Source organism: Bos mutus, chromosome 18 (genome assembly GCF_027580195.1).
Source record: "Bos mutus isolate GX-2022 chromosome 18, NWIPB_WYAK_1.1, whole genome shotgun sequence".
In the NCBI taxonomy this organism is placed as follows: domain Eukaryota; kingdom Metazoa; phylum Chordata; class Mammalia; order Artiodactyla; family Bovidae; genus Bos; species Bos mutus.
The window spans coordinates 6,406,106-6,432,888 of NC_091634.1; the positions used below are offsets into that span (position 1 = coordinate 6,406,106).

Genomic DNA, 26,783 nt, shown 5'->3' on the forward strand with positions numbered 1-26,783 from the left:
ACCGGCCTCAGGAACACCCCCTACCCGAGGGTTGGGGGGACGTCACTGAGCACGATTCTCGATGCAACGATTCCTATGCAAGGGGCATTTTGAGTCCCCCCATTCTGCCCTCGGACCCTGAACCCTGGCGAACCAGGGGCGAGGGGTGGGGCGGGTTCTGGTGGGAGCGGGGTGGGGCGGGGTAAAGGGCTAGAGGCTTCAGACACCAGGGTATGGGGTTGAAGACTGATTATATTGCCAAAGGGTTTAACTTCTTAAAACCCCAGATACCCCTGACCCTCACGGAAGCCGAAAGGTGCGGGGAAAGGGGGTGAGGATTTTTCTAAAGGGTACGGACTTCTTCCCAACGTCTGCCCTCCCCCCGCCTCCGGCTCGCCAATCTGCCACACGTACCCAGCTTTTTAGTTCAGCTTTTGAAAATAACCACAATCATTACAAACCTCTACAAACGTTATTCTCGTTTCCTGTCCCCCAAGTCAACAGTGTGGGAGTCGGGGAGGGAGAGAGAGAGCTAAAGGGACAATTTCCAAGTCCCGCGCCCCTTTTCCCTCCGGCCGCCAGGGTGCCTGCAACTACACGCATGCGCTGCATGATGCGCTCCCCACACGCATGTCGCGCCCCTCCTGCGCTCCGGGAACGCACCGACAAGGGGCAGGGGGCGGGGTGATTGGGGAGGAATGAACGGCGGGGGTCTTTCTGAACACGGCGGCTCCTCCCCAACACGCACACAGCAATAAGTTTCTCACTCAAAAGTGGGCGGGGCGGGCCTGGCCTGTCTTTGGGGTGGGGGGAGTGGCAAGGGGGCGCTCTCAGGGATGGGGGAGGGTGTCCGGAGTCAGTCTGGGGAGGGGAGGTCTGCAAATCGTCCAACTCTGGTGCTAATGGCGGGTCTTCTCAACCCACCCCCAGGGCAGGGAGGGAGGGGTCGGCGTGGCCCCTCCCCCAAGCCTCCCCCACGCCCACCCTGGGTGCATGAACCGCCCGTTGCAGAAGCTGCCGCATGTCACCCCCACTCCCCAAAGAAAAAGTGTCATGCCCCACCCTTCCCACCCACCCTGTCACTCCCCACCAAAATAAAAGTTTCCTTTTCATTTAAAAGTTTCATCCTCCTTGTCTGCAGAGAAGGTCTCCTGAAGGGGGCTTTGGGGGCAGACCTAAGGCTTGGGTCTTCAAGAGCAGGGGTCATATTAAAATGGCAAGGGCATGCACTTTGAGGGTGCAGACATGCCCCTCATCGCTGGCTTTCACCTTGTGATTTGGGAGGGAGCAAGTATCTACCTCAGTTTCCCTGATGGTAAAAATGGGGATCCATGAGATGGTTGGATGGAGAAGGAAATGGCAACCCACTCCAGTGTTCTTGCCTGGAGAATCCCAGGGACAGAGGAGCCTGATGGGCTGCCGTCTATGGGGTCGCACAGAGTCAGACACGACTGAAGCGACTTAGCAGCAGCAGCAGCAGAGATGGTTGGATGGCATCACAGATTCAATGGACAGGAGTTTGAGTAAATTCCGGGAGTTGGTGATGGACAGGGAGGCATGCTACAGTCCATGGGGTTGCAAACAGTCGGATACGACTGAGCAACTGAACTGAACTGATAGCCCTAATTGGAAAGTCATATGACCCAGGTCATGTGAGCTCATAGATGAGGGTTTCTAGTCTCCAGAAAAGGGATGGACATGGGTCCCCAGTGTGGGCTCAGGGGTTACCCACTCTGATGCCAGACTGGGTTCTATTTCTCAGTAGCTGTTTGTCCTTGGGCAAGTCTCTCAACCTCTCTAAGCTTGTTTCTACCACTCAGAAAGTGGAGGGGGTGCTCTATTCATTTGACCAATATAAAAAGGAGGGGGTGATCTAGTCATTCAACAAATATAAAAAGGTTAACTACACCAGGCAGTGTTCTAGACACTGGCAATGTCTAGAAAACAATGAAATCTCTACATCTACGGGTTGAGACTAATGTCCCAAATTTAGCACAGTTCAGTAAATAGTAACCAACAAACAGCTCAACGGTCACTACTGTCGTTGCTTTGCAAAGACTTGAGGGTCAGCTAGAGTGCAGCTCCTCCTCCTACCACTCGTTGACTGGGAGGCGTGGAGCCAGGGACCCTCCAGCTCTGAGCCTCAGTTTTCCCATCTGTATAATGGAGGGGATACCTCAGAGGGAGGCCGGATGAGAGGGGAATGATTTCTTCCACATTAAATGCTGGGTAAGCGGGAGGTCCCCGACACCAACACCCACCAGCTGAATTAGAACCAACTGACTACCCCTTACACATCACGACCCCTTGCCCGTACTGTCTCCCTACCCCTGGAGGAACACACATAGCCCTCAGGGTCCAGTTGGGGTTGGAGTTTATTTCTGCCACAGTTTGAAGGCTGGGAGGGTATGGGGCCTTCTCCAGCCCCCATGGGAAACTCCAGCTGAACTGTGATCACAAAGAGCAACGGGAGGGAACCTGAGGGGAGGGGGGGATGTGTGAGGTCCCCTTAACCTGCCCTTCTGCAAAGGTCAAAGGCTGAGGGCCGCCTGGAGCTCATAAGGTGCTCCAGGGTGCTGTTGCTCATAAGTTCTGGGGTCGGTGGCTAAGTGGCGAGACAGGGAGAGGGAAATGAGAGGGGGTGGGGGTGGGGAGGGGCATGGAGAGCCAAACTCCCTTCCCAACAAAGATCATTCATAACCGAAGGAAGGATTTGGAGCTGGATGGGAACCCAGCTTGCCGACCACACCCGAATTTCTCCCAAGTGAGATCGCCCCAGTCCGCGATCCCTGCTTGCCCGCTCCTCTGTTTAGGGGTTCACGGATAAGTCTCCCGGGACCCCCGGAGTGGGCTGGATAAGTGCTGTCATGCCGGAAGGCGGCACTTCCAAAGTGCAAGAAGCCAGAGGGCGGTTCTCAGGACAGGCACCTGGGGTGGGGGTGGGGGGGCGCCAAGGAGGGAGGGCCCGGCGGCGGCTGGGGGCAGGGTAGGGTCACTGTGGTGGGGCCGCAGCGGACCCTTCGGGCTCTGGGGGCGGCGGCCCGGACCCCGGCTCCGCCTCCTCCGCTGCCACCTCCTCGTCGGACGCCACGCCCTCCTCCAGCCTGAAGACCTGGCGCACCGTGCGGGTGGTGAAGGTGAGGGGTCCGCGCCTGGCGGGGAGAGGAGGAGAGACCAGGAGGCAATTACCGGAGGAAGGGAGAGAGAAAAGTGAGAGGCGGCGGGGATACGGAGAAACAGAATAAAATGGGGAGGTGGGCACAGAGCGAAGACAGGGGAGCTGGGGGTTTACGCAGAGAGGTTGCGCGTGCACCGGGTGGCCTTACCGGAGCCGGTTCCTCAGCGTGTTCAGCTCCCGGTTCATGGACTCGGAGGCCTCTGTGACATCCTCCAGCTCGTGTTGCAGTCTCCTGCGGACCGCCTGGGCCCGGGAAGCCTCCTCCTCGGCCTCTTCCAGCTGCCGCTTCAGCTGCTTCACTCGAAGGTTGCCCTTCTCCAGCTTTTGCGGGAGCCGGGGAGTCAGGTCATGTCTCTGGGTGCGGCTCTCACCCAGAGCTCCCCACGTCTCCATCCCTCCTCTATCCTTCTGTTCACACTTTTGTTCTGCTCTCCTAGATCCTCTCACCAGCCTCCAGGTCAGGCTCAAACGCGAGACCACTCGCCACTTGGCCTCAGAGGGGTCTCTCTATGCTCAGATCTGATCCTGCCTCTGCCCTGCTCAAGGTCCTCCCATGATTCTTCAGTGCCCTGGGACAAGGTCCCAGCCAGCACCTCAGCCTGGCGTTCCAGGCCCTTGCAGGGTCGTCTTCCCATAAACACATGGATTAGGCCATCTGGAGTGAGACCCTCCCCCGGACCCTGCCATCTCTCTCTCCAAGGAGAGGACACGCATAACCTGCCTCCCGCCAACTCCTCTAACCTCATGTATCACTCAACCCCCCCCCCCACCCCGCAACCCCATCTTCTCTCAAGTTATTCTGCTCTGCTTCTTTGCTTGGGACTCACTGAGCTGGTTTCCATAGCCCAGGGTCCTTGCACTTGCTATTCCGTCTTCCTGGCTCTTTCTCACCCTTCAGTATCAATTCAAATGTCACTTCCTTAGAAAGGTCTTCCAGACCACCTCCCTCCCAATCTAGGGAGGATTCTCCAGTCCTCTGTATTCCCCTCTCTCTTTATTATCTTTTTTCTTCATAACCCCTTTCACAATCTGTAATTATCTTTGCTTGTTTATAGGTTTTATGGTGGTGTCTTCCTCTTCCTGTGTTGAAAATGTGAACTTCATGAGGGCAGGGACATTCTCGGTGTCGTTCACAGCCATATCTCCAATGCTTTGCACAGTGCCTGGCACGCAGGTTGAGCAGGTGCTCAACAATTGTTTTGTGAAATAATTGGCGAATAAAACACAGCTGAGCTTTTAAGGGCACAGCAAACAGAGTCAATCACATGTGAGCCTGGGGTGGAGGCTGGCAAGAGGGTCTAGGAGGATCTGATCCAGACTGTCTTTATTAACTGTGTGACTTTGGGGCAAATTATACCTCCTTCTAAAGTTTCCATTTTCTCACCTGTGAAATGGAGCTGATGAGAGAATGCAAGCATGCTGTCTTTGTTTGTTTTAAGTAGGCAGCACAGTATGGGGGACACATTTACTGATCAATAAATAATTAAGGGCACAGATATGCAGCCAAAGTGCTGAAGGTTGAACTCTGGCTCCATCTCTTACTAAATAAATAATTGTGAGCAAGTTACTTCAGTTTGCTGACATGAATAAGAGGGAAAATAATAGTACCTACCTCATGAGTTCTGATTAGACTTAAGTGTTACTACATGTTATGTCTTTAGCACTGGCTAAAGAAAGCTCTCAATAAACACCACTTCATTATTTAAGCTGTGGCCTAGCCTCTGGGTAGGATTTAACTTCTGCCCTCTCATTAGCTGTCTCAGCTCCCCACCAGGGCTTTTCCTAGATTCCAGAATTTACGGATCACAAAGTCACTGATTCAGGCTCTCCGCTGATGCACCAAGGCCCAGGACCTTGTCTGCACTCGGTTTTAGTCCAGCACTCACACATTACCTCTTGTGATGGGAGCTCACTACCTCTAGAGATGTCACGTGCTACTTCTCGGTCAGTGGTCCCCCCCACTCCCACTGCTTCTCTATGATGTCAGCTGCTCACCTGGTCCCGGAGCTGGTCAGCCACCCTCCGCTCCTCCTCCACCTGGAGCACCACCTCTTTAAGCCTCTTCTCAGCCCTCCGCACTAGCTTGCCAGAGAGGATGCGCTCCCTGAGGAGAGGCACGAAGGGGAGAATCAAAAGGGTTGCTCACCCAGGGTTCTACCCCCACCAAGCCTCGTCCAGCGGCTGCCTGTTCTTGGAGTGGCTTCTGCCCACCTTCCCACCCACCTACAACTGGCTCCCACAGTCAACTGAGGCCTGGTGATACCAGGCTACCACCAGGGCATCTAATCCTTAACTTCAGCTAAGATGCTTGATGTTCCTAAAAGTGTCTCCATGTCTACACCAGTTTTCCACACCCCACTAGGTCTCTTATGTTCAACTGTATCCTCCACCCCGCTCCCAGTCTTCCTCCTCTCAGGGAACTGACCCACTGACTGCAAGTCTCCAAATCAGACCGCCAAGCACCATCCTCACCCATTTTCTCTCCTTTGCCCCACCCCCGGCCTGTCAGTACCCAAACCTTGTCCCACTACCCCCTGGACTCTGCCATGCCCCCTCCTTAGCCTCACAGCCCCAGCCCCCAGGGGTTCAGGACCTATCATCTCTCACCTGACCTCCCTTCTTTCTCCCTCTCTTCTCTCAATTTCCTTTTCAAGCTCTTTGTGTTTGTAGAACACTCTGGGAGCCCAAAACTCCATCCTTAACCATCTCTGCTATCTTCCTTTCTCACTCACACACTTTTCTTTGGACACGCTCAACTGTGCCCCAGGTTTCTACAACCATCAACAGCCTGGTGTCCACTAAATCTGTCTCCTGAGCTCTAGCCTGGCTCAGCCCCAAGCCTCAGCTGCCCACTAGACCCTGTACACCCTGCACTGGGCTCAATGCCTTCTCCCAAACCTGCTCCTCCTCCCAGTTCCCCATGATCCACCTAGATCTGCAGGTCAGACACCTGGCACCATCCTTACCTACTGTCTCCTGAATTTCCCTATTCTGATGCTCATCCATTCTCTCCTGCATGGACCATCATACTAGGGTGAAGTCCATATGATGGGGCCTCTAGCAATGGGTGGTGCTTGGCAACCATGACTGGATATTCTCTTATATCTGAGCTGGCCACATGGCTTGCTTTAGTGACAGGATACGGCAGAAGTGACTGTACCAGTTCCAAGTCTAGGCCCTAAGAAACTTTCTCTCTTGGAACCTTTACTCTGTCATATGAACAAGCCTGGGTCAGCCTAGAGCAGAGACAAGTTAGCCGAGTTGTTCCAGGCAAGGCTGTAGACATGTGAGAGCCCAGCCAAGATCAGCAAATCCATCTAGCTGACTTTCAGCTGAGCAAAGATGCGTGAGTGAGGCTCACCAAATCCAGATCAGCAGAACCTACCAACCATTCCAAACACTCATGAACAATAATAAATGATTGCTGTTTTAAGTCACTGAAATTTTAAAGTGGTTTGTTAGGCAGCTTCCCTGCATATGGGGCTTCCTTTGTGGCTCGGATGGTAGAGAATCTCCTGCAATGCAGGAGACCAAGGTTTGATCCCTGGGTCGGGAAGATCCCCTAGAAAAGGAAATGGCAGCCCACTCCAGTATTCTTGCTTGGAGAATTCCATGGGCAGAGAAGCCTGATGGGATACAGTTCATGGGGCTGCAAAGAGTTGGACATGACTGAGTGACTAACACTTGTTATGCAGCTATAGCTAACTGCTACGTTACTGTTTAAATTATATAGTGGGAATGCAATTACTTGCAGCATAGAGCATCCTAAATGATACAGGAAACCATCAACCATTAATATTATGATGCCTTTTGGATGTTTCTAAACCAGGTGCTTGTAACACAGCTCCCCTGTGCCTCAATTGCTTAGAATGTGAGGGTTGCCCTCCAGCTGTGCCCTCTCTTCCCACTTACCTACTCTCCTGCTCCAGCTGCTCCTCAGCCTGGGCCAACTTAGACTCAAGGGCAGCGATGATCATCTTCTGGCGGGCTCGGGCCCCAGCGTCTTCCTCACCCAGGCGTTCCCGGAGCTCCTGGACCTGCCGCTCCAGCTGCTGCCGCCCGCTCTCTGCCTTAGCTGAGAAACTGCGCTCAGCTGACAGTTCTGTGGTCAGTGATTCTACCTGTAGCAGTGGGGAAGGCAGGACTGTCATGGTGGAGTCTCAGAGGGAAGGTGGGAGGTAAATGCCAGAACCTCCCAGAACTAAGTGAGCTGATGCTTGTTAAGTGCATAGCATAGAGCCTGGCACATAATAAACACTCAATAAATGTACTTTTCCTTGATTGGCTTATCAGCCAACAGCAGTGCCAACTCTGGGTTTTAACCTTTTGTATAGGTTTTTGCTATTTTAATAAGACCACAAGAGGAGAGTGGTGGTCCAGTGGTTAGGACTCTGAGCTTCTAATGCAAGGGGCTTGGGTTAGAATCCTGATTGCGTAATTGAGGTTCCACATGCTGTACAACTCAGCCCAATATATAAACAAGTCCAGAAGACTATCACAGGCTTGTTTAAATGCTGTCGATTCTATCTTTGACTGTGAATGAGCCTATTCCAAGGGTTATCACATTTTTGTTTGCACCAGGCTCATCCAGAGAGCTTGTGGAAAAAAAAGAAAAAAAAATGGACCACAGTATCCCACCCTCCAGAGATTCTCATTCAGCAAGTCTGGAATGAGGCCCATGAATCCACATTTTCAACAAGCACCTTAGGTGGTTTTGATAGAATGATATGCAGGATCGTTTTGAGAAATGCCAGCTCAATTAACAGGAGCTACTATATTGCTAATGTGTAACCACACCCCTAATAATAGTGCCTGTTTATTTATTCATCTCGTACTCTGAGTGAGGTCCTATGCTGGGGACACGGAAATGAGTCAGATGCAGTCTGATTCATACTTTACTTCATTTCACCCTCACAGGAAGAGACCGACGTGGTGATTAGCATATGCTATTTTTTTTTAACCTTTTATTGGAAAATAAAACCGTGAGACAGGAAAAGTAAAAAACAGATCAACTATATGGCTTAATAGGTTGGGCTTCCCTGGTGGCTCAGATGGTATAGAATCTGCTGCAATGCAGGAGACCCAGGTTTGATCCCTGGGTTGGGAAGATCCCTTGGGCAAGGGAATGACAACCCACTCCAGTATAGGTTAATAAAAAGCAAACATCATTGTCACCCCTGCCCAGGTCAAAAAATAGAACTTCATGCATCCACTCTACTAACAACCTCTTCCTTTCACCCCAAACAACATGTCATCCTAACATTTTTCTTTTTTTGGATGTGCTGTGCAACTTGTGGGATCTTATTTTCCCAACGAGGAGTTCGATCTGAGCCTCTGCACATTGGGAGTGCAGAGTTTTAACCACTGGACCACCAGGGAATTCCCCCCTCCTCCTGACTCCTAGGGTGATCACTTCCTTGGTTTGTTTGTTTTTTTCCTTTTGAGTTTTATTATTCAAAGATGCATCCCTAGATTCTATAGTTGAATGCTGCCCATTAAATTTTTTTTGTACATGATTTTTAAGTCTCTTTTAATCTACAGTTTCCTCCTCCATCCTTTCTGAAGTGTGTTAGTTGCTCAGTTGTGTCCGACTCTTTGTGACCCCATGGACTACAGTCCACCAGGAGTCTACTGCGTCTCCTACATTGGCAAGTGGGTTCTTTACCACTGAGCCACCTGGGAAGCCCATACTGGATTGGGGTGGGCCCTAAATCCAATGGGCTTCCCTCTTCACTCAGTGGTAAAGAACCCACTTGCCAATGCAGGAGATGCAGGTTTGAACCCTGGGTCAGGAAGATCCCCTGGAGATGGAAATGGCAACCCACTCCAGTATTCTTGCCTGGAGAATCCCACAGACAGAGGAGGCTGGCGGGTTCAAGTCCATGGTGTCACAGAGTCAGACATGACTTAGCAACTGAACAGCCTCGCACTAAATCCAATACAACTGGTGTCTTTTCAAGAAGGGAAGGAGGCACAGACACACAAAGAAGACATAGGGAAGGTCACGCGAGGCAGAGGCAGAGACCAGGCTGATGGATCTACAAGCCAAGGGTTGCTGACAAGCAACCAGAAGACAGCCTGGAAGAGATGTTCCCTCAGAAAGAACGAACCTGATGACACCTTGATTTTGGACCTCTAACCTCCAGAACTGTGAGAGAATAAGTTACTGTCTTTTTAAGCCACCCAGTTTGTGGCAATTGGTTGCAGCAGCCTCAGGCAACTAATACAGTGACTAATTAGTATTTTTTAAAAATGTCATTGTGTACTTGAGGGTTTAAACAGATTTGATGGATTTAAATCAGTTGTAATTATGAGCCTGGTTGAAGCTCAAGCTGCTCCATTTGGGGCCAGTTGGGACACTTTCCATGTTGACTTCTAAATGCTTTTGAGATCACCACGCTAGCTTCCTGGGGAACTGGTGTATTATGGGCTGAATGTTTGTTGCCCCACAAATTCATATGAAGTCCTAACCCCCAGTGTGTATCTGGAAATGGGGCCTTTGGGAGGTAATTAGGACTAGATGAGGATAAGAGGGTGGGGTCCCGATGATGGCATTAGTGCCCTTATAAGGAGATATCAGATAGCTCCCCCCACATGCACAGAAAGTCAAGCCCAGTGACTGCAGGATGAGATGATGGCCACCTATAAGTCACCACTTATAAGCCAGGAGAAGAGAGAGGCCTTGGAAGAGGCCTTGGACCCATATTACCAGCATCATGCTCCCTGGATCCAGCCTTCGAGAAACCTCAGAAATACAACAGAATGAATGCATCTATTCCACCCCCACCTAGAGAACTCCTATTCAACCTTCAAAACCCAACTCAAATATTCCCTTTTCCTACGTGAATTGAAAAAGGATTGAGGGTGTTATGGTCCCAGGTCAGTGGGGCCTCAAGGCTGGCAGGGGTGACCCAGCTGTGCTCACCTGCAGGAGCAGCTTTCGGTAGCGGTCATTGAGCAGCTCTGCATTGCTTTGCTCCTCCTCCAGCTCCTCTTCCATTTGCCCCAGGCGCCCTTCCAGCTGACGTTTCTCATCCAGAATGGCAGCTCTAGGGAGAACAGGCAGGGCAAGGTCAGGGGAGGTGAGAGGGCAGGATGGCCAGAAGAGGGCGCCCTGCCCCACATTACCATGGGCCACTCACTTGCTAAGGCTGCCGTTGGCCACCTCATCTGCCATCTCATCCCTCTCCTGCTGGGCCTGCCGCCGGGCACGGTCAGAGGCAGCCAGTTCCTGCAACGAGCAAAATAGGCAGGTGGTCAGCTGCGGTGATGGGAGGCTGGCTGAACACTGGCCTCCCTACCCCTCATGCCTCAAGTCTGTTGATCTTTTTTTCACTGCACTTGAACATGCTGCCCCTGGATAACCTTGGAATGAGCTTCAGTCTATAGGCAGATGTCTCCTAAATCCATCTCCGTAGCCCGTGATCCATGTCCACTTCTTGCTGCCCGCCTGCCAGGATCCCTCACCCTCATGGCCTCCTCACTGAGCCCAGCATCTCTTTTCAGACCAGTTCCTCCTCCAGTTTCCCTCAGTCATCAGGCCAGACCCCCTCTCCTCCCCTCCTCTGCCCCCTTACCACCCAAAGCCCTGTCCATCCTGCTCCTTTACGCTCTCTGTTTGTTCCCTCTTCTGCGTCCAGGCTCAGGCGTCATCGTCCCTCTCCAGCCCCCCTTCCCCCAATCTCCCTACTCTAGCCCATCCTCACACCGACCCTGTGGCTTTCCGGTTCAGGACCCTAGCGGGGCTCCAAGACATCCCTGGCCCCGCCCACCCGCGACCCCACCCTCCTGAGCCCCGCCCACCCCGGCATCACCTCCTGCAGCCGCAGCACTTCCGCCTCTAGCCCCTTGAGGCGCTTCTCACTTTCCCGGTTCTGAGCAAAGATCTCCTCTCGCGAACTGCGCGTCTCCTCCACCTCGCGCCACAGCTCCTTCATCTGGGCCTGGGCGGAACGGAGCGAGTGAGTGGGCCCAGCCAGGTCACAGGGACTGCCCCCAGCCCCGCTACCCTCGCAGTCAGCCCTGTGGGGGCTCCCCGTGAAAAAGCAGAGTCCTGAGGACTTGGGCTTCTGCACCCCGCTCCCAGCCAATGGCTGTGTGACCATGGGCTAGCTCTCTCCCCGTCTCTGAGTCTCACTTCTTTAAAAAAAGCAGCACATCAAAATTAAAGCAAGCGTAAAGTGGGGGTAATATGTGGACTCTGGAGTAATAATAGAGTTGGGAGGGACTTCCATGGCGGTTCAGCAATTAAGACTCCAGCGCTTCCACTGCAGGGGGCGCGGGTTCGATCCCTGGTGGGGGAACAAACATCCTCAAGTCAAGCAGCTTGGCCACAAAAAAGTGATGGAAAACACCGATCACTTACCTTGGGCCAGTCGCTACTCTGTACACATACTGAAAACTTTAATCCTCACAACTCCAGTTGGTGGGGACTATTTTCCTACCCAGTTTACAGATGGAGAAACTGAGGCACAGAGAGGTTCAGCAGTGCACTCAGGGTGGTGAGTGGCACAGTCACGATCTTAACCTAGGCTGCCTGACCCTGGCGTTTACACTTTCGGCCACTTTGCTACCTGGCAACTATTTATTTATGTCCCAATCCAGCGGCATGTGGGATTTTAGTTCCCTGACCAGGGATCAATCCTGTGCCTTCTACAGTGAAAGCGCAGAGTTTTCATCACTGGGCCGCAAAGAAGTCCCAAAGATTAAGCAATTTAAATAAAGGAACTAAAAAATATAAAAAGAACCAAATGAGCCTTTGGGGCATGGATAGAGCTGTTGTCTAACGTGGGTGCTGCTCCTGGGATCGAAAGGGCGGGGTCCGAGCTGGTTTGGGAGCCGGAGCGAGGGCGGGGCCTCCCCTTTCCGCGGCTTAAGCCCCACCCCTTACCTGCATCTTGCGAAGCTGCTTCACTGCCTCCTCCTTGCCCTGCCCGGCCGCTGTGGTCTGAGCCTTCAGCTCCTCCAGCTCGGCCTCCAGCTTCTTGCGGGCGGCCACGGCCAGAGCACGCTGCTTGCGTTCCTCATCGCGCTCCACCTCTGCGTCCCTCAACTGGGAGAGGGGAGGTCGGGAGGGGCGGGCTCAGGGGACAGGAAGCCCAGGCTCCCCCTACATGCCAGTGGCGTAGAGGTCTACCCTCCAGCCCCTGCCCAGGTCTCCAGCCCCACTCCTTCTGCCCCTTGCCTCTCTCTGCCACAAACCCAATCATCCTCTCCAACCCCACAGCCCTGGCAAGCTTTACCCCTCCCTCTTGCCCCAACCTCCTCTTTGCTCCCATCACTCCTCTCCAGCCCATTCCTGAAGGCTCTAGAAAGGTCCTTCTACAATCACAGCTGACACTGCTCATGGCCCTCCTGTGGTTGGCTCCCTGGTGCCCTCAGGACAAAATCGTGCATGAACTCATGGCTGGATCAGTGGGGCCAAAGTAGATTTAAAAAGAAAAGCTCAGATACTGCTCCCCATCCTGGCCTTGGATCATCTCTTCATCACTTGCTCTAGGCTTCCCAGCTCCAGTCTCCTCTGCTCCAGTCTGCTGACCACATGGCCCCAGAGGGCTCTTTCTGATATTCAGGGCTGACCTGCCCCTCCCACGCTCAGCACACATCACTGAGTGAAAAGCCTTGCCCGCTGCAGACCATAGGAAATTCCTCCACTGAATGAAGAATGAATGAATAAATGTGCAGAGAGAGAAATATGGAGTGAATGAAGAAGCAGGTGAAGAAATAAATGAAAAAGGAAGGAAGGTCATGGATGAAGTGGGGTGAAGACAAGCTGGTCAATGAGCAGGTAAATGGGTATATGGGTTGGTTGGGGGTACAGAGGAGGTGGGTAGATACTGGGGTGGTTGGGCTGGAGAGAGGAGGTTGATTGGAGCGGGTATTGGGTGGATGGAGAAGTGGGATGCAGAGTTGGTTGTGTAGAAGTCTTGGTTGGTAGGGAGGCTGTGTACGGGCGGCTAGGCAGCTGGCTCAGTAGATGGGATGGTGGTTGGGTGGACCGGTTAGTGGATGGAGGGTGTCCGAATGGGTCCTTGTGCGTGTGGGTTCTTGGGTCATGGTGGGTGAGCGGGTTGGGGAACAGGAGGATGGCTGGCTAGTAGGTGGGACTTGGGTAGAAACCCACAGTAGCAGGTGGGTGGTGAGACTTCCGGGCACACTGAGCTGGGCGGCGCCCTGCCCATACCTGCTTGGCCAGCTGCCGCCGCCTCTCCTCGCCCGCCTCATCTCGGCCCTGCAGGTCCCGCTCGTGTTGCGCCTTCAGGGCCTGCACGGTCACCTCCAGGCGCAGCTTGGCATCCTCGGCTGCCGTCAGCTCGTCCTCCAGCTCCGTCACCTGCGTTCGCAGATCGTTCGCTGCCTGTTCAGCCACCCGGCGGGCTCGCTCCAGCTCATGCACCTGGGAGGGTGGGAAGCAGAACGAGAGTGAACCCTGGGCACCTGGACCACCGAGGAGGCGGGAGGTCAGGCCTGGAGATCTATGCTAGGCTAGAGGGGAGGGGAGCTTTGATAGACGAGGGGGAGGCAGCGAGGTGACATGTCCATCCTAGCTCCTTCTTGTCCCGAGTTACCTACACACGCTGTGAGAGGCTCTCGTGCTCAGTGTGTACACGTGAGCAAGTGTGTTTGACGGGAGAGTCCGCTCACATTTCATGAACACGCACCTGCACATGGATGTTTTCCAAGAAGCTCTCGTGCTTAGTGTGTGCACATATGTTTGCTGGAAGATCTCCCCGTGTGCTGGGCCCATGAATCGTTGCCTGTTGATGCCTGGCTTTCCTCACTTCCCGGGTGTGTGCGTGAACACGGGGACTCTCCGACGCCGGTTCCCTTTGCCCTCCGTGTGGGAGAGCACACACGTGTGCCTGTGTGCCCCAGCGTCACGGGGTGGGGGTGGGGCGCGTGGTCGCCCACGTGTGTGTGTGCATGTGTGTGTCTGTGTGTCCCGGGGACCCGGGGTCGCTCACGCTCTTGCCGACGTCGTCCTTGCTGCTCAGCAACGCCTCCAGCTCGGCCCGCAGCGCGCGGTTCTGCCGCTCGAGCTCCTCGCGCGCCTCCTGCTCCTCCTCCAGGGCCCGGGTCAGTGACAGCGTCCGGGCCTCGCGCTCGCGGCCCTCGGCCTCCGCCCGCTCCCGCTCCTCCACCGCCCGCAGGACTGCCGCCTTCTCCTCCGCCAGGAGCTTCCGGGGTGAGGGAGATGGGGTGGGGGACACAGGTTAGCTAAAAGGAGTGTACAAGGGAATGGGGAAGAGAGAGGGGCCAAGGACGGAGAGACAGACAGACAGACAGAGGCAGAGACACAAGAGGGAGGTATAGGGATTAAAGTTTCCACTGGGTCCCAGACCAGCTCGCTCTTCAATGGATCCCTCTGTTGATGGGAATGTAAATTGGTGCAGCCGCTCTGCAGAATAGTGAGGAGGTACCTTTAAAAACTAAAAATAGAGTTACCATGTGCCAGAGTGCTCAGTCGCTTCAGCCCTGTCGGACTCTTTGTGACCCCATGGACTGTAGCCCGCCAGGCTCCTCTGTCCATGGGATTCTCCAGGCAAGAATACTGGAGTGGGTCGCCATGCCCTGCTCCAGGGGATCCTCCCGGCCCTGGGATGGAACCCGAGTCTTCAGTGCCTCCTGCTTTGGCAGGCAGGTTCTTAGCACTTGTGCCACCTGGGAGGTCCTAGAGTTACCATATGATGGAGCAACCCCACTCCTGGGCAGAGAGCTGGAGAAAACTTTAATTCGAAAAGATACCTACACCCCAGTGTTCACTGCAGCACTACTTACAATAGCCAAGACATGGAAGCAACCTAAATCTCCATGGATGAAGGAATGGATAAAGAAGATGTGGCCTATATATACAATGGAATATTACTCAGCCATGAAAAAGAATGAAATAATGGCATTTACAGCAACATGGATGGACCTAGAGATTATCACAGTAAGTGAAATAAACCAGACAGAGAAGGACAAACATCATATGATATCACTTCTAGGTGGAATCTTTTAAAAAAAATGATGTAATTAAATGAATTTATTTACAAAACAGAAACAGACTCACAGATACAGAAAACAAACTAACCAACTTGTGGTTACCAAAGGGGAAAGGGGGGATGGATAGATTTGGAATCTGGGATTAACAGATATACACTGCTGCTGCTGCTGCTGCTGCTAAGTCGCTTCAGTCGTGTCCGACTCTGTGCGACCCCGTAGACGGTGGCCCACCAGGCTCCCCCGTCCCTGGGATTCTCCAGGCAAGAATATTGGAGTGGGTTGCCGTTATACACTACTATATATAAAACAGATAATTAACAAGGACCTGCTGTAAAGCACAGGAAACTCTACTCAATGTCTTCTAGTAACTTATAAGTAAAAGAATCTGAGAAAGAATATATGTATCATGTATAAATGTATGAGTCACTTTGCTGTACAACTGAAACTAATGCAACAGTGTAAATCAACTACACTTCAAGTTTTATAAAAAATTAAATGAAAGGAAATTTTGAGCCAAAAAAAGGAAAAACCTTAAATGGATCAAACTGATCAGCCCCTCGCTTTATATACCCAAGAGAGGAAAGGGTTTTCTTTCTTCCTCTTGTAGTCATAGTAGGAAAAAAAATACATAAAATTTAAAATGTACTTCAAACCTTCACTGTTTTTTTATGACATAGCAATTGATGAACAATAAAACTTACAAGACATGCAAATATATATATTTATATGTATATTTGTTGCTGTTCAGTGGCTAAGTTGTGTCGACTCTGCGACACCATGGATGGCAGCATGCCAGGCTTCCCTGTCCTTCATCATCTCCTGGAGTTTGCTCAAACTCATATCCATTGAGTTGGTGATGGTATCCAACCATCTCATCCTCTATTGTCCCCTTCTTCTCCTGCCCTCAATCTTTCTCAGCATCTGGGTCTTTTCCGATGAGTCACCTCTTGTGTTGTTGGAAGAGGGTGTTTGCTGTGACCAGTTTGTTCTCTTGGCAAAACTCTGTTAGCCTCTGCCCTGCTTTATTTTGTACTCCGAGGCCAAACTTGCCTGTTACTCCAGGTATCTCTTAACTTCCTACTTTTGCATCCCAATCCCCTATGATGAAAAGGAAATCTTTTTGTTGTTGTTGTTGTTAGTTCTAGGTGGCCTTATAGGTCTTCATGCTGCTGCTGCTGCTGCTAAGTCGCTTCAGTCATGTCCGACTCTGTGCGACCCCAGAGACGGCAGCCCACCAGGCTCCCCGTTCCTGGGATTCTCCAGGCAAGAACACTGGAGTGGCTTGCCATTTCCTTCTCCAATGCATGAAAGTGAAAAGTCAAAGTGAAGTCGCTCAGTCGTGTCTGACTCTTCACGACCCCATGGACTGCAGCCTACCAGGCTCCTCCGTCCATGGGCTTTTCCAGGCAAGAGTACTGGAGTGGGGTGCCACTGCCTTCTCCGATAGGTCTTCATAGAACTGGTCAATTTCAGCTTCTTTGGCATCCAGTGGTTAGGGCACAGACTTGGATTACTATGATGTTGAATGGTTTGCCTTGGAAATGAGCTGAGATCATTGGGTCGTTTTTAAGGTCACATCCAAGTACTGCATTTCAGACTCTTTTGTTGACTATGAGGGCTACTCCATTTCTTCTGAGGGATTCTTGCCCACAATAGTAGATATAATGATCATCTGAATTAAATTCACCCATTCCTCTCCATTTTAGCTCACTGATTCCTATAATGTCATTGTTCACTCTTGCCATCTCCTGCTTAACCATGTCTATATATATATAAAACACAAATTAATTCTTTTAGAATTTTTTCAATGATCTATGGAATAGTATTAAGCAATCGAACATACATGTATTTGGAGTTTGAGAAGAGGAGGGGAGAAATAGAGAATGGGGCAGAAAAATATTTGAAAAAATAATGGCTGAAGATTTCCACATCTGATTAAGAACACTAACCCAAAGCTGTTGGAAGCTTGGCAAACTGAAGTAGAATAAACACAAAACCCCACAGCTGGATATCATAGTCAAACTGATAAAAAGCAAAGATAAAGAGGAAAAAGTCTGAACCAGCTAGAAAACCACATCACATTACCTACAGGGAAACCATGATTTAGATGATTGTTAACTTTAAATCTGAAACAGTGGAGGCCCCAGAACATGGAATGATCTCTTCCCAGTGTGGAAAGAATAAAACCTGGAATTCAACAGCCAGTGAAAATTTCTTTCAAAAATGAAGGCAAAAATAAGGACTCTCCCATTTTCCAGATGAAGAAAATGAGGCAGAGAGACTGTGCAATTTGCCCAAGCCACACAGCCAGAAAGGGCCCCAACTCAGGGTTGCCTGATCTTAACGCTCTGGGGTTCTGAGAATTTTATTCCATTCTTACATTGTCAGATGCTTAGTATTATCCCCACTTTCAATTTTTTCTTTTTTCTTCTTTTTTTTTGGCTGTACCGCATAGCCTGTGGGATCTTAGTTCCCCAACCAGGAATCAAACTGGAGCGATGCAGTTCACAGGGTCGCAAAGAGTCGGACGCGACTTAGTGACCGAATGACAGCAACAGTACTGAGAGCACGGAGTCCTCATCACTGGACTGCCAGGGTATCCCCTTATCCCCATTTTCTAGACGGGCAAACTGAGGCTGAAATGGGACAAGCAGTTTGCCTGAGGTCCACAGTGAGTCAGCAGGAGAAGCAAGACGTGTTATTTCATTTCGCCTTCCTAAGTACACCCTCTGGTGTATCTGCAGGACGCCTTTGGGAGTAACACTGGGTACCAGCAGTAATTATTTGGGGCCAGGAGACATAAGCCAGGATCGATGGGCGTTCTATCCTACAGGGGCTCAGAGGGAACAGGCATCTTGCCCGAAGGTCCTCGCAGGTTCACAGCTGAGCTGTGACATCACCTGTTACTGATCGCTCACGGTGACCGTGACGGGCAGCGTGGGTGAGCATCCCAGTTCCCCAGGTGGCTAACCCAAGGTGCCTCACCTGGTCGAACTTGCGCTGCTTCTTCTCCAGTGCGCTCACAAGCTGTCGCTGCTGCTCCAGGTCCACTGTGGCATCGTCCAGCTCCTGCTGCAGCCGCCGGCGGCCCCGCTCCAGCCGCTCCACCACTTCCGCCTTTTCTGCCAGGCGCTGGTTCAGGGCCTCAGCCTCTCGGGCCGCCCGGCGCCTAGCCTCCTCCCCTGCCTCCAGGGCCCCTGCCTCCTCTTCCTGGCGCCGCCGCCACTCTGACAGCTGGGGTTGGGGGTGGAGGAAAGAGAGGGAGGGTGGCACCCATGTCGGCAACCCGGGTGTGAGTTAGTGGGGCCCCATTTCCCAGATGAGGAGACTGAGGCCCAAGAGGGAAATGATTCACTCTGTTGGGCACTTCTGCCTGAAGAGTAGGGATAAGGTTGTGAGTTCTCAGAGCCCCAGCTCCTCCAGGACGTTAAAATGGTTCCCACAGGACCCAGAAGATGAATCAGACCTGGGTTCTGCCCTGGGGAACCCCTAGTCTGATGGGGGAGACTGAGTGTCACAACCAGGGTGATAGAGGCTAAGGTAGAAATAGGGAAGCCACAGGAGTCCACCAGACGGGCTCAAAAATCTATTGAGAACATTCAAGACTTCCTGGAGGACGGAGCATTTGTGATGGATCTTGAAGTATGCATAGGAGTTTTCCAGTTAAAGAACGATATTCACAGGCATACATTCATCATTCATTCAACAGGCATTTCTCAAGGCATCCCATACATCAGGCACTATGTTGGCTTAGGCTGGGGACCCAGATCTAACTCTGATGGGTTCCCACCTTCAAGGAGCTTTCAGTCTGGTCGGGGGACTCATGGGCAATGACAGTTCTAGCCAGTCAGGGTGACTGGAGTGGGGACAAAGGAGAAAGAAGGGTTAAGGGAGCTCAGAGAAGGGTGGTGAGTAATTTCTTAGAACAGGAGAGGCGGATGCTAAGTCCTAATAAATGAAAAGCGTTTTCCTACATGAAGTGAGGAAAGAGAGATGAGAGATGAATATAGCTAACGATGAAAGAAGGCCCAGAGAATGCAGGATCTCTGACAACCTGGTGAGAGGCATGGATTTTGTCCAGGGTGGGTAGTTGGGGAGCCCTGGGAGGTGTGTGAGCAAGGAAAAGGCAGCATCAGCTCCGGCTTTACAAAGACCATGTGAAGGATGAGCCAGAAGGGGATAGACTAGAGGCAGGGAGGTTTGAAGGGAGGCTGAGAGGATACAGGTGACAGAGGATGAAGTTTGTGCAGGGCTGGGGCTGTGGGGACAGACAGGAGGGGAGTCTGGCTTGCATTGGCCTGGCTTGTGACGTGCTGGCCTGTGGGGTCACCCCGTGAGCCACGGAACCCAGCAGGAGCCGGGTGGGGGATCTCCCTGCAGGGCTGTTCACCTGGGCCTGGGCGGCCTGCAGCTCGCGGCCCGCTCGCTCCCTGGCGGCCGCTTCCTCGTCCAGCTGCTCCCGCAGCCCGGCTGCCTCCGCCTCCAGGGCTCGTGCCCGGGACCCCAGGGCCAGCTTCGCTCTGGTCTCCTCCTGCAGCAGCTCCTGCAGGTGGATGAGAGGACGATGTTCAGTGTGGGCAGGAGAGTTGGGGGTGGTCTGGGTTGGGGAGCGGGTGGTGAGATGGGAGCTGGGGTCACCTGGGCATCGTGGAGCTGGGCCTCCATGCTGGTCAGCTCCTTGCTCAGCCTGATGGCTTTGGACTCGGCCTCGCTCAGGGCTCCAGACACATTCTCGAGTTCAGACTGTGGGGAAGGGGCATCTTATAATGGCAGCTTCCTGCCAGCTGACCCCCCTGTGTACCTGCCTCAGATCCCCACTACCCACTGCTGGTGGGGATGTAGAAGGGTGCAGCTGCCGCGATAATCAGTCTAGCAGCTCCTTAAAATGGTTAAATGCAGAGTTTCCATGTGAAAGTGAAAGTGTTAGTCGTTCAGTCCTGTCTCACCCTTTGTGACCCCATGCACCGTAGCCCACCAGGCTCCTCTGTCCATGGGATTCTCCAGGCAAGAACACTGGAATGGTTTGCCATTCCCTTCTCCAGGGGATCTTCCCGACCCAGGGATCGAACCCTGGTCTCCTGCATTGCAGGCAGACTCTTTACCATCTGAGCCACCAAGGATGTTAAACCAGAGTTTCCACAGGGCCAGCAATTCCGCTCCTGGGTCTGTACCCAGGAGAAATGAAAACAAGTCCATGCAAAAACCTGTACAGGGGTGTTCACAGAAGCAGCATTCACAACTGCCAGAAGGTGGAAACAACCCAAACGTCCATCCACGGATGACTGGATAAACAAAATGTGGTCTCTCTAGACAATGGAATATTATTCAGCCATAAAAATAATGAAGTACAGATGGATGCTACAACATGGATGAGCCTTGACAACACTATGCTAAGTGAGTGAAGTCAGACACAAGACACATATTGTATGATTCCATTTCTATGAAGTGTCCAGAATAGGAAATCTAAAGAGACAGAAAGTAGATTAGTAATTGCTAGGGCAGGGGGTGAGATTGGAGGACCTTAACCCTAACTCTCGTACGGGATTTCTTTCTAGGGTGATGAAAATGTCCTAAAATTAGATTATGGTGATAAATGTACAACTCTATGAATATACTAAAACTCGTTGTTCAGTTGCTCAGTGGTGTCCAACTCTTTGCAACCCCACGGACTGTAGCACACCAAGCTTCCTTATCCTTCACTATCTCCTGGAGTTTGTTCAAACTCATGGCCATTAAATCAGTGATGCTATCTAACAGTATCATACTCTGTCACCCACTTCTCCTCCTGCCCTCAATCTTTCCCAGCCTCAGGGTCTTTTCTAAGAGTCGGCTCTTCATATCAGGTGGCCAAAGTGTTGAAGCTTCAGCTTCAGCATCAGTCCTTCCAATGAATATTCAGGGTTGATTTCCTTTAGGATGGACTGGTTTGATTTTAAATGGGTGAGTTATACAGTATGTGAGTTATATTTCAATAAAGCTGTTCTCCTGGCACCCAAATCACCACCACAATGATCCTGGATGCAGCTCCTGGCCTCGTGTTCTCAGCAATAAACAGGTATTGGTCATTTAGTTTAAAAACATAATACAATTAAAATAAAAAGCCCACATCTCTCCTAACAATTACAGTATGACATTTTCTACCTACAGGTTTAAATGTTCACCCTGGGTTTTTCTAATCAGACCATGGATTATTTATGGCCAGAAGATAAGAGGGTGAAACGTGGGCACTGCGGCAGGGTTAAGAGCCGCAAGGTTAGTCATGCCTGGATTCACGCTTTGGCTCTGAGGGACCTTAGACAACCAGCTTCACGTCCCCGGGCCTCAGTTTCTCTGTGTGTAAAATGGGAACAATATTAGCACTTCCTTCAGAGGAAGGTCAGGAGGCTTTAGTAAAAATACACAGGATGTTTGGTATAAAGCAACCACTCACCCGATACTAGCTGTTAATATGTGATAATGCTGAAGAAGTTGGCAGGGACGGCAGGGTTGATGTGGACCAAACCGAAGCCCAGAGAGGGCAGGCATCTCACCCAAAGTCACACAGCAGACACCACCGCTGAGCTGGCCGCCCCACTCACCTGGGCTCGCTGCAGCTTCTCTGCAGCCTCTGCTCGGGCCCGCTCCCCGTCGCCCACGCGGCCCTGCACCTCCTGCAGCTGTGACTCCAGGCGACGCCTCCGCTGCTCACCCTCCTGCCGCGCGGTCTGCAGGTTGCTGAGCTCTGTCCGCAGCTCAGACACTTCAGCCTCCAGAGTCAAGCGGGTCTTCTCCCATGTGCCTTTGCTCTGAGGTGGGAGAGAGACGGCAGAGATTTATGACTCCCTTTCTCTACCAGGCCAGGCACATGCATGCCCCATGTCCCTTGCACTATTTCCTCTGGAACCCCTCACCATTCCTTAAAGACCCAGGCACACTCCTGCCCCAGGGCCTTTGCACTGACTGTTCCCTCTGCCCAGAACATGTTTCCCAGGATGCCAAGATGGGGTCACCCTTCGCTTCCTTAATTTTTTTTTTATTATGATCTTATTTATTTATTTTTGGCCATGCTGGGTCTTTGTTTCTTCGAGGGGGCTTTCTCCGGCTGTGGTGAGCAGGGGCTGCTCTCTAGTTGCCATGTATGGGCTTCACATGGCCGTGGTTTCTCTTGTTGCGGAGCATGGGCTCTAGGGCATGCAAGCTTCAGTAGTTTTGGCTCCTGGGCTCTAGAGCACAGGCTTAACAGTTGTGATGCAAGGGCTTAGTTATCCCAAGGCATGTGAGATCTTCCCCGCCCAGGGATCAAAACCATGTCACCTGCATTGGCAGGCAGATTCTTTACCACTGAGCCTCTTGGGAAGCCCTTTCCTTCAGCTTTTCACTCAGAGGTCACCTTTTCGTAGAATCTCTCCATGGTCTTCTCTATTTCAAATCACAAAATGCCCCCCTCGCCCCACTATTGGCATTCTGACCCCACTTTTTGTTCATCATTTTCCCATAGCCCTTATAACCCTGATATATACTGTGAATCTGTTTAGATCGTTTACACTCTGCCTCTCCTGCTAAAACATCATCTCCACAATAGAAGTGTGTACTGATTGTCTGGTTCATATTTGGGGCCCTCAATATCACACCAGGAACATAGCACATATTCAACGAACGTTCGCTGAATGAAAGATGGATCGGTGGGCTTCCCTGGTGGCTCAGTGGTAAAGAATCCACCTGCCAATGCAGGAGACATGGGTTCGATCCCCGGTCCAGAAAGATCCCACATGCCTGCAGAGCAACTCAGCCCCGGGGCCACAACTATCGAGCCTGTGCTCTAGGGCCTGGGAGCCACAACCACTGAACCCCAAAAGCTCTAGAGCCTTGCTCTGCGGCAAGAGAAACCACTGCAATGAGAAGCCCGAGCACTGCAACTAGAGAGCAGCCCCCGTTCACCACAACTACAGAAAAGCCCGAGCAGCAGCGAGACCCAGCACAGCCAATAATAAGTAAATTATTTTTTTAAAAAAGATGGATCAGAGACATGAATACCTGAGAAGAGAAGGGGCTGGCCTAGGACCAGCCAGACATACCTTCTCCACCCAGCATCCCACTTTGCCTCCCCATGGCTCCCCAGAAACCCCAGCCCCGTCCCAACCCACCCTCCGGGCTTGCTCCAGCTGCTCCGCCAGCTCTCCCAGGGCCTGGCCATGGCGCTGCCGCAGCTCCTGCACTGCCACCTCATGAATGCGCGTTTCCTCCTCCAGAGCCTTCTTCAACTCCGTCACCTCCTGTTCTCTCTTGGACCTTTTATTGGGGAAGGGGGACAGGGAATAGAATTTCAGAATAGAGGAAGACTGGGACTTTAGGGCAGCCCCCGACAGCCGGTTGTGCCTCTTCTTATTCTTTCCCTTCAAGGATGGGGACTTCATTCTATATTCCCCGAGGAGTATGGGTGGTGATGCTGCAGGAGGAGTGTGGCTTTAAGAGTGAGCTCCTATGCATCTGTCAAAACCCTATTCAAAATGCCCCCTTCTCAAGAAGTCTTTTTGGACTCCCTCCCATAGCGTGATACAGGGGTCTTCTCTGATCATCCACGATGGCCTGTCCTACTCCATTAAAGCTCACTTAGCTCTGGACCAGGTCTGTCTTTGCCTGAATCTGCTTACTCCCAGACTGGGAGTTCCAGAGGACAATGCCTGAGTCTGATCCATTTATGTCCCCAGCTTGGTCCAGAGCCAGTGCCCAGCAAACAGCTGGTGAATGACTCAACATCTGTGCAGATGGAGAGTTTGGACCCATGTCCTTTTCCTCTCCTCCCAACCTGGTTCCACAGGTCCCCAACCGGTGCCAGCTGCCGGCCGCCCAGCCTCACCGGAGCTCCTGCTGTGCATTGGTGGAGTCCAACGTGTCCTCCAGCTCGCCCCGCAGTGCCTCCAGCTCCTCGCCCAGGTCCCGGCGCTGCTTCTCCGCCTTGGCCCTGGCCGCGCGCTCAGCCTCCAGGTCCTCCTGGGCTTCGGCCAGCCCAGCCTGCGCCTCCCTCAGGGATTTGAGTAGCTGGGCCCGGACTCCACCCTCTTCCTCTGCCCTGGGGGTAGACAAGGATCAAGGGGGTTAGTACAAGGACAGGCAGGGGGTGGGGATGATTTCTGGGGGCGTGGAGGGACTAGACATGGCCAGTTCCAGATTCGAATCCCAGCTCTGTCCTTGGACACGTGCCTCTAGGACTCAGAGCCTCAACTTCCCTAGCTGTAAAATGGGGATGACATCACTGGTATCACGAGGATGCTTACTAAGTTCCCTCCACTTGAGAGCCCTCTGCCTTATCATCCCATGTGATGTTCATGCCCACGCAGGAAACTGGGGCGCAGGGTGGGAAAGTACTTGCCCTGGTCACTTGGTCAGTGGGTGGCTGACCCCTGAACTCCTCCTCATAACCCTTCTAGGATCAAGCTGTTGCAAAGAGGAGCCGGATGAAGGGGCAGTGTGGACTGCAGATTAAACAGCTCAGGGAAATATGCCGATCACAGTTTGTGTCCTCTGCTTGGCCACCTGCCCTGGCAAGTGACAGCCTCTCTGAACTGCAGGCTCCCAGTTTGTGAGAGAGCATGACCGCGCACGTCACAGGACTGCCAGGAGGGTGGTGATGGAAACAGTAATACATAAGTGCCAAAGGCTATGTGTTACACAACTCCACTTAGGAGAAGTAGCAAGAATCAGCAAATCTAGGCGGACAGGAAGCACACTGGTGGTTGCCGAGGGCTAAGGGGAGGGAGAGATGGGGAGGGATTTTTTAATAGGATTTTTATTGAGGTGATGGTAGTGATTGCACAGCATTGTGAATGTACCAAACACCCCTCAGTGGTATGCTTTAAAATGGTTAATTTTGCTATGTGAATTTCACCTCAACGCAAAAGGGAAAAAAATAACAGTGATAATGGAAAGTAGGAACAGACACACCACAGCATCAATTGAGGCCCTAGGTTGTGCGAAGCATGTCCTCAGCGCCTTCTTATTTAACCCCCACACTAACCCTGGGCTTCCCTGGTGGCTCAGATGGTAAAGAATTTGCCTGCAACACAGGAGACTCAGTTTCAATCCTTGGGTTGGGAAGATTCCCCTGGAGAAGGAAATGTCAACCCACTCCAGTATTCTTACCTGGGAAATCCATTGGACAGAGGAGGCTGGTGGGCTACAGTCCATAGGGTCACAAAGAGTCCAACACGACTAAGCGACTATTACACTAACCCTGGGAGAGCTTCTATAATCACCCCCATTTTCCAGATGGAGAAACTAAGACTTGAGAGGTGATGTTATTCGGGTAAGGTCATGAGGCCAGAAAGGGGAGGAATTGGGATTTGAACTCAGAAGTCAGGCTGGAGGGTGCACAGTTCTTAACTCCCCTCCACCAACCCGTGTCCCATCGATTCTGCAATCCACATTTCCCCAACATTGTAGCTGCTCTGAATTCCAGCTGCATCCATACACAAGGGCGCCTAAGGTCGCAAGGGTGAAAAGCATCTAAAACAGTGAGCGCCATATCTGGCATACAGTAAGCGCTCAATAATTGTGAATGGCTGGCATTATGATGATTATGATTCCTAAGACGGCCAGATCACTTATCCAATCACAGCAGATTCTGAGTTGTTCAGCTTTGAGAGGCTGGGGAGAGGAAGGGGGAGGGGGGAGAGGAAGAAAAAAGCATTTTCTGGCCTCAGTGCAAGAAACTGTTAAGTTACTAGACACGCAGGGCCCGCTTTCAGTTTTCCCTTAACCAGGAGGGCTTGGAACTCTGGCTATGTCCATCTTACAGAAGGGTACACTGAATCTCTGTGGGTTAGCGGGTCTCAGCCGGGCGTCTCCATCGCCGCTAGGCGGCGCCCTCGTGCCGCGCGCCCCGCCGGCCCACCCGCACCTGGCCAAGGCGGCCTGCAGCTCCTCCTCCTTGCGGCCCAGCTGGGCGCGCAGCTCTTCTGCCCGCTGCTGCTGTTCCGCCATCTGCTCCTGCAGCTCCGAGCCCTCCACGTCCAGCCGCCGCTTCAGCTTCTCCAGTTCCTGGCGGCTCTTCTCCTCCTTCCGGAGGCGGTCTGCAGGCAGGAGGAGTGTGGTCCACGCATGAGGGAGCCAGACCCACACCCCCAGGGAGACCCCCAGCCCCCTCGCCCCAGTCATCGCACGCACTTTCAGGGCGTCAGGCTGAGCTCAGCCTCTTTTTCCACCCCTCCCCATCTTTCCCAGCTTCCCCACCCCTGGGATAGCCCACTGGTCCCGATCCGCAGCAGACCCCAGAGGCCGTCCTCTCCCCCACCGCCCCCACGCCCCCGCCGGCCCCTGCCGGCCGGCCGGCTCGCTCTGCCCTGTCTTCTTCTCCCTGCCCCCCCCCCTCCCCCCCCCTCCCCCCGCCCCGCAGCCTCCTCCTGTGCTCCCTCTCTTCTGTTTCTGCTTCTGAGTCCTCAGCAAGGGACAGAGCGAGAAAAAAAAATGTGTCTGAAACAGTTAGTGGAGCCATCAGCTAGAGTCACCCAAGATACCAAGGAGATAGGAAGAGAACTGGATTGGGAAGGAGGACACACAACCTGTCCCCAGCCTTCTTTCCTGCCCCCATTTAGCAGATGTGACCACTGAGGCCCCACAGCACATGAGGGCTGTCCCCCGACCCCACCCTCGCCCCTGCTGGAGT

The 26,783-nt window shown here is 52.5% G+C and overlaps 1 protein-coding gene across 4 annotated transcripts in view; it reads right to left on the minus strand.

The window, feature by feature from the left end:
* Nucleotides 1–2,336: 2,336 nt before the first annotated feature.
* MYH14 (myosin heavy chain 14) overlaps nt 2,337–26,783 on the minus strand; it is a 78,999-nt gene continuing 54,552 nt past the window's right edge. For all 4 annotated transcript variants that reach the window (XM_070387243.1, XM_070387241.1, XM_070387242.1 and 1 more), the window contains 17 exons: nt 26,019–26,190; nt 23,979–24,191; nt 23,266–23,410; nt 21,721–21,927; nt 19,781–19,885; nt 19,533–19,685; nt 18,128–18,376; nt 14,122–14,334; nt 13,341–13,553; nt 12,048–12,209; nt 10,972–11,100; nt 10,300–10,388; nt 10,083–10,206; nt 7,070–7,278; nt 5,153–5,261; nt 3,306–3,478; nt 2,337–3,131 (listed from right to left, as the gene is read on the minus strand). In XM_070387243.1, the coding sequence (XP_070243344.1) occupies nt 2,972–3,131; nt 3,306–3,478; nt 5,153–5,261; nt 7,070–7,278; nt 10,083–10,206; nt 10,300–10,388; nt 10,972–11,100; nt 12,048–12,209; nt 13,341–13,553; nt 14,122–14,334; nt 18,128–18,376; nt 19,533–19,685; nt 19,781–19,885; nt 21,721–21,927; nt 23,266–23,410; nt 23,979–24,191; nt 26,019–26,190 (2,825 nt within the window). In that variant the 3' untranslated portion in view covers nt 2,337–2,971. The remainder of the gene's footprint in view (nt 3,132–3,305; nt 3,479–5,152; nt 5,262–7,069; nt 7,279–10,082; nt 10,207–10,299; nt 10,389–10,971; nt 11,101–12,047; nt 12,210–13,340; nt 13,554–14,121; nt 14,335–18,127; nt 18,377–19,532; nt 19,686–19,780; nt 19,886–21,720; nt 21,928–23,265; nt 23,411–23,978; nt 24,192–26,018; nt 26,191–26,783) is intronic.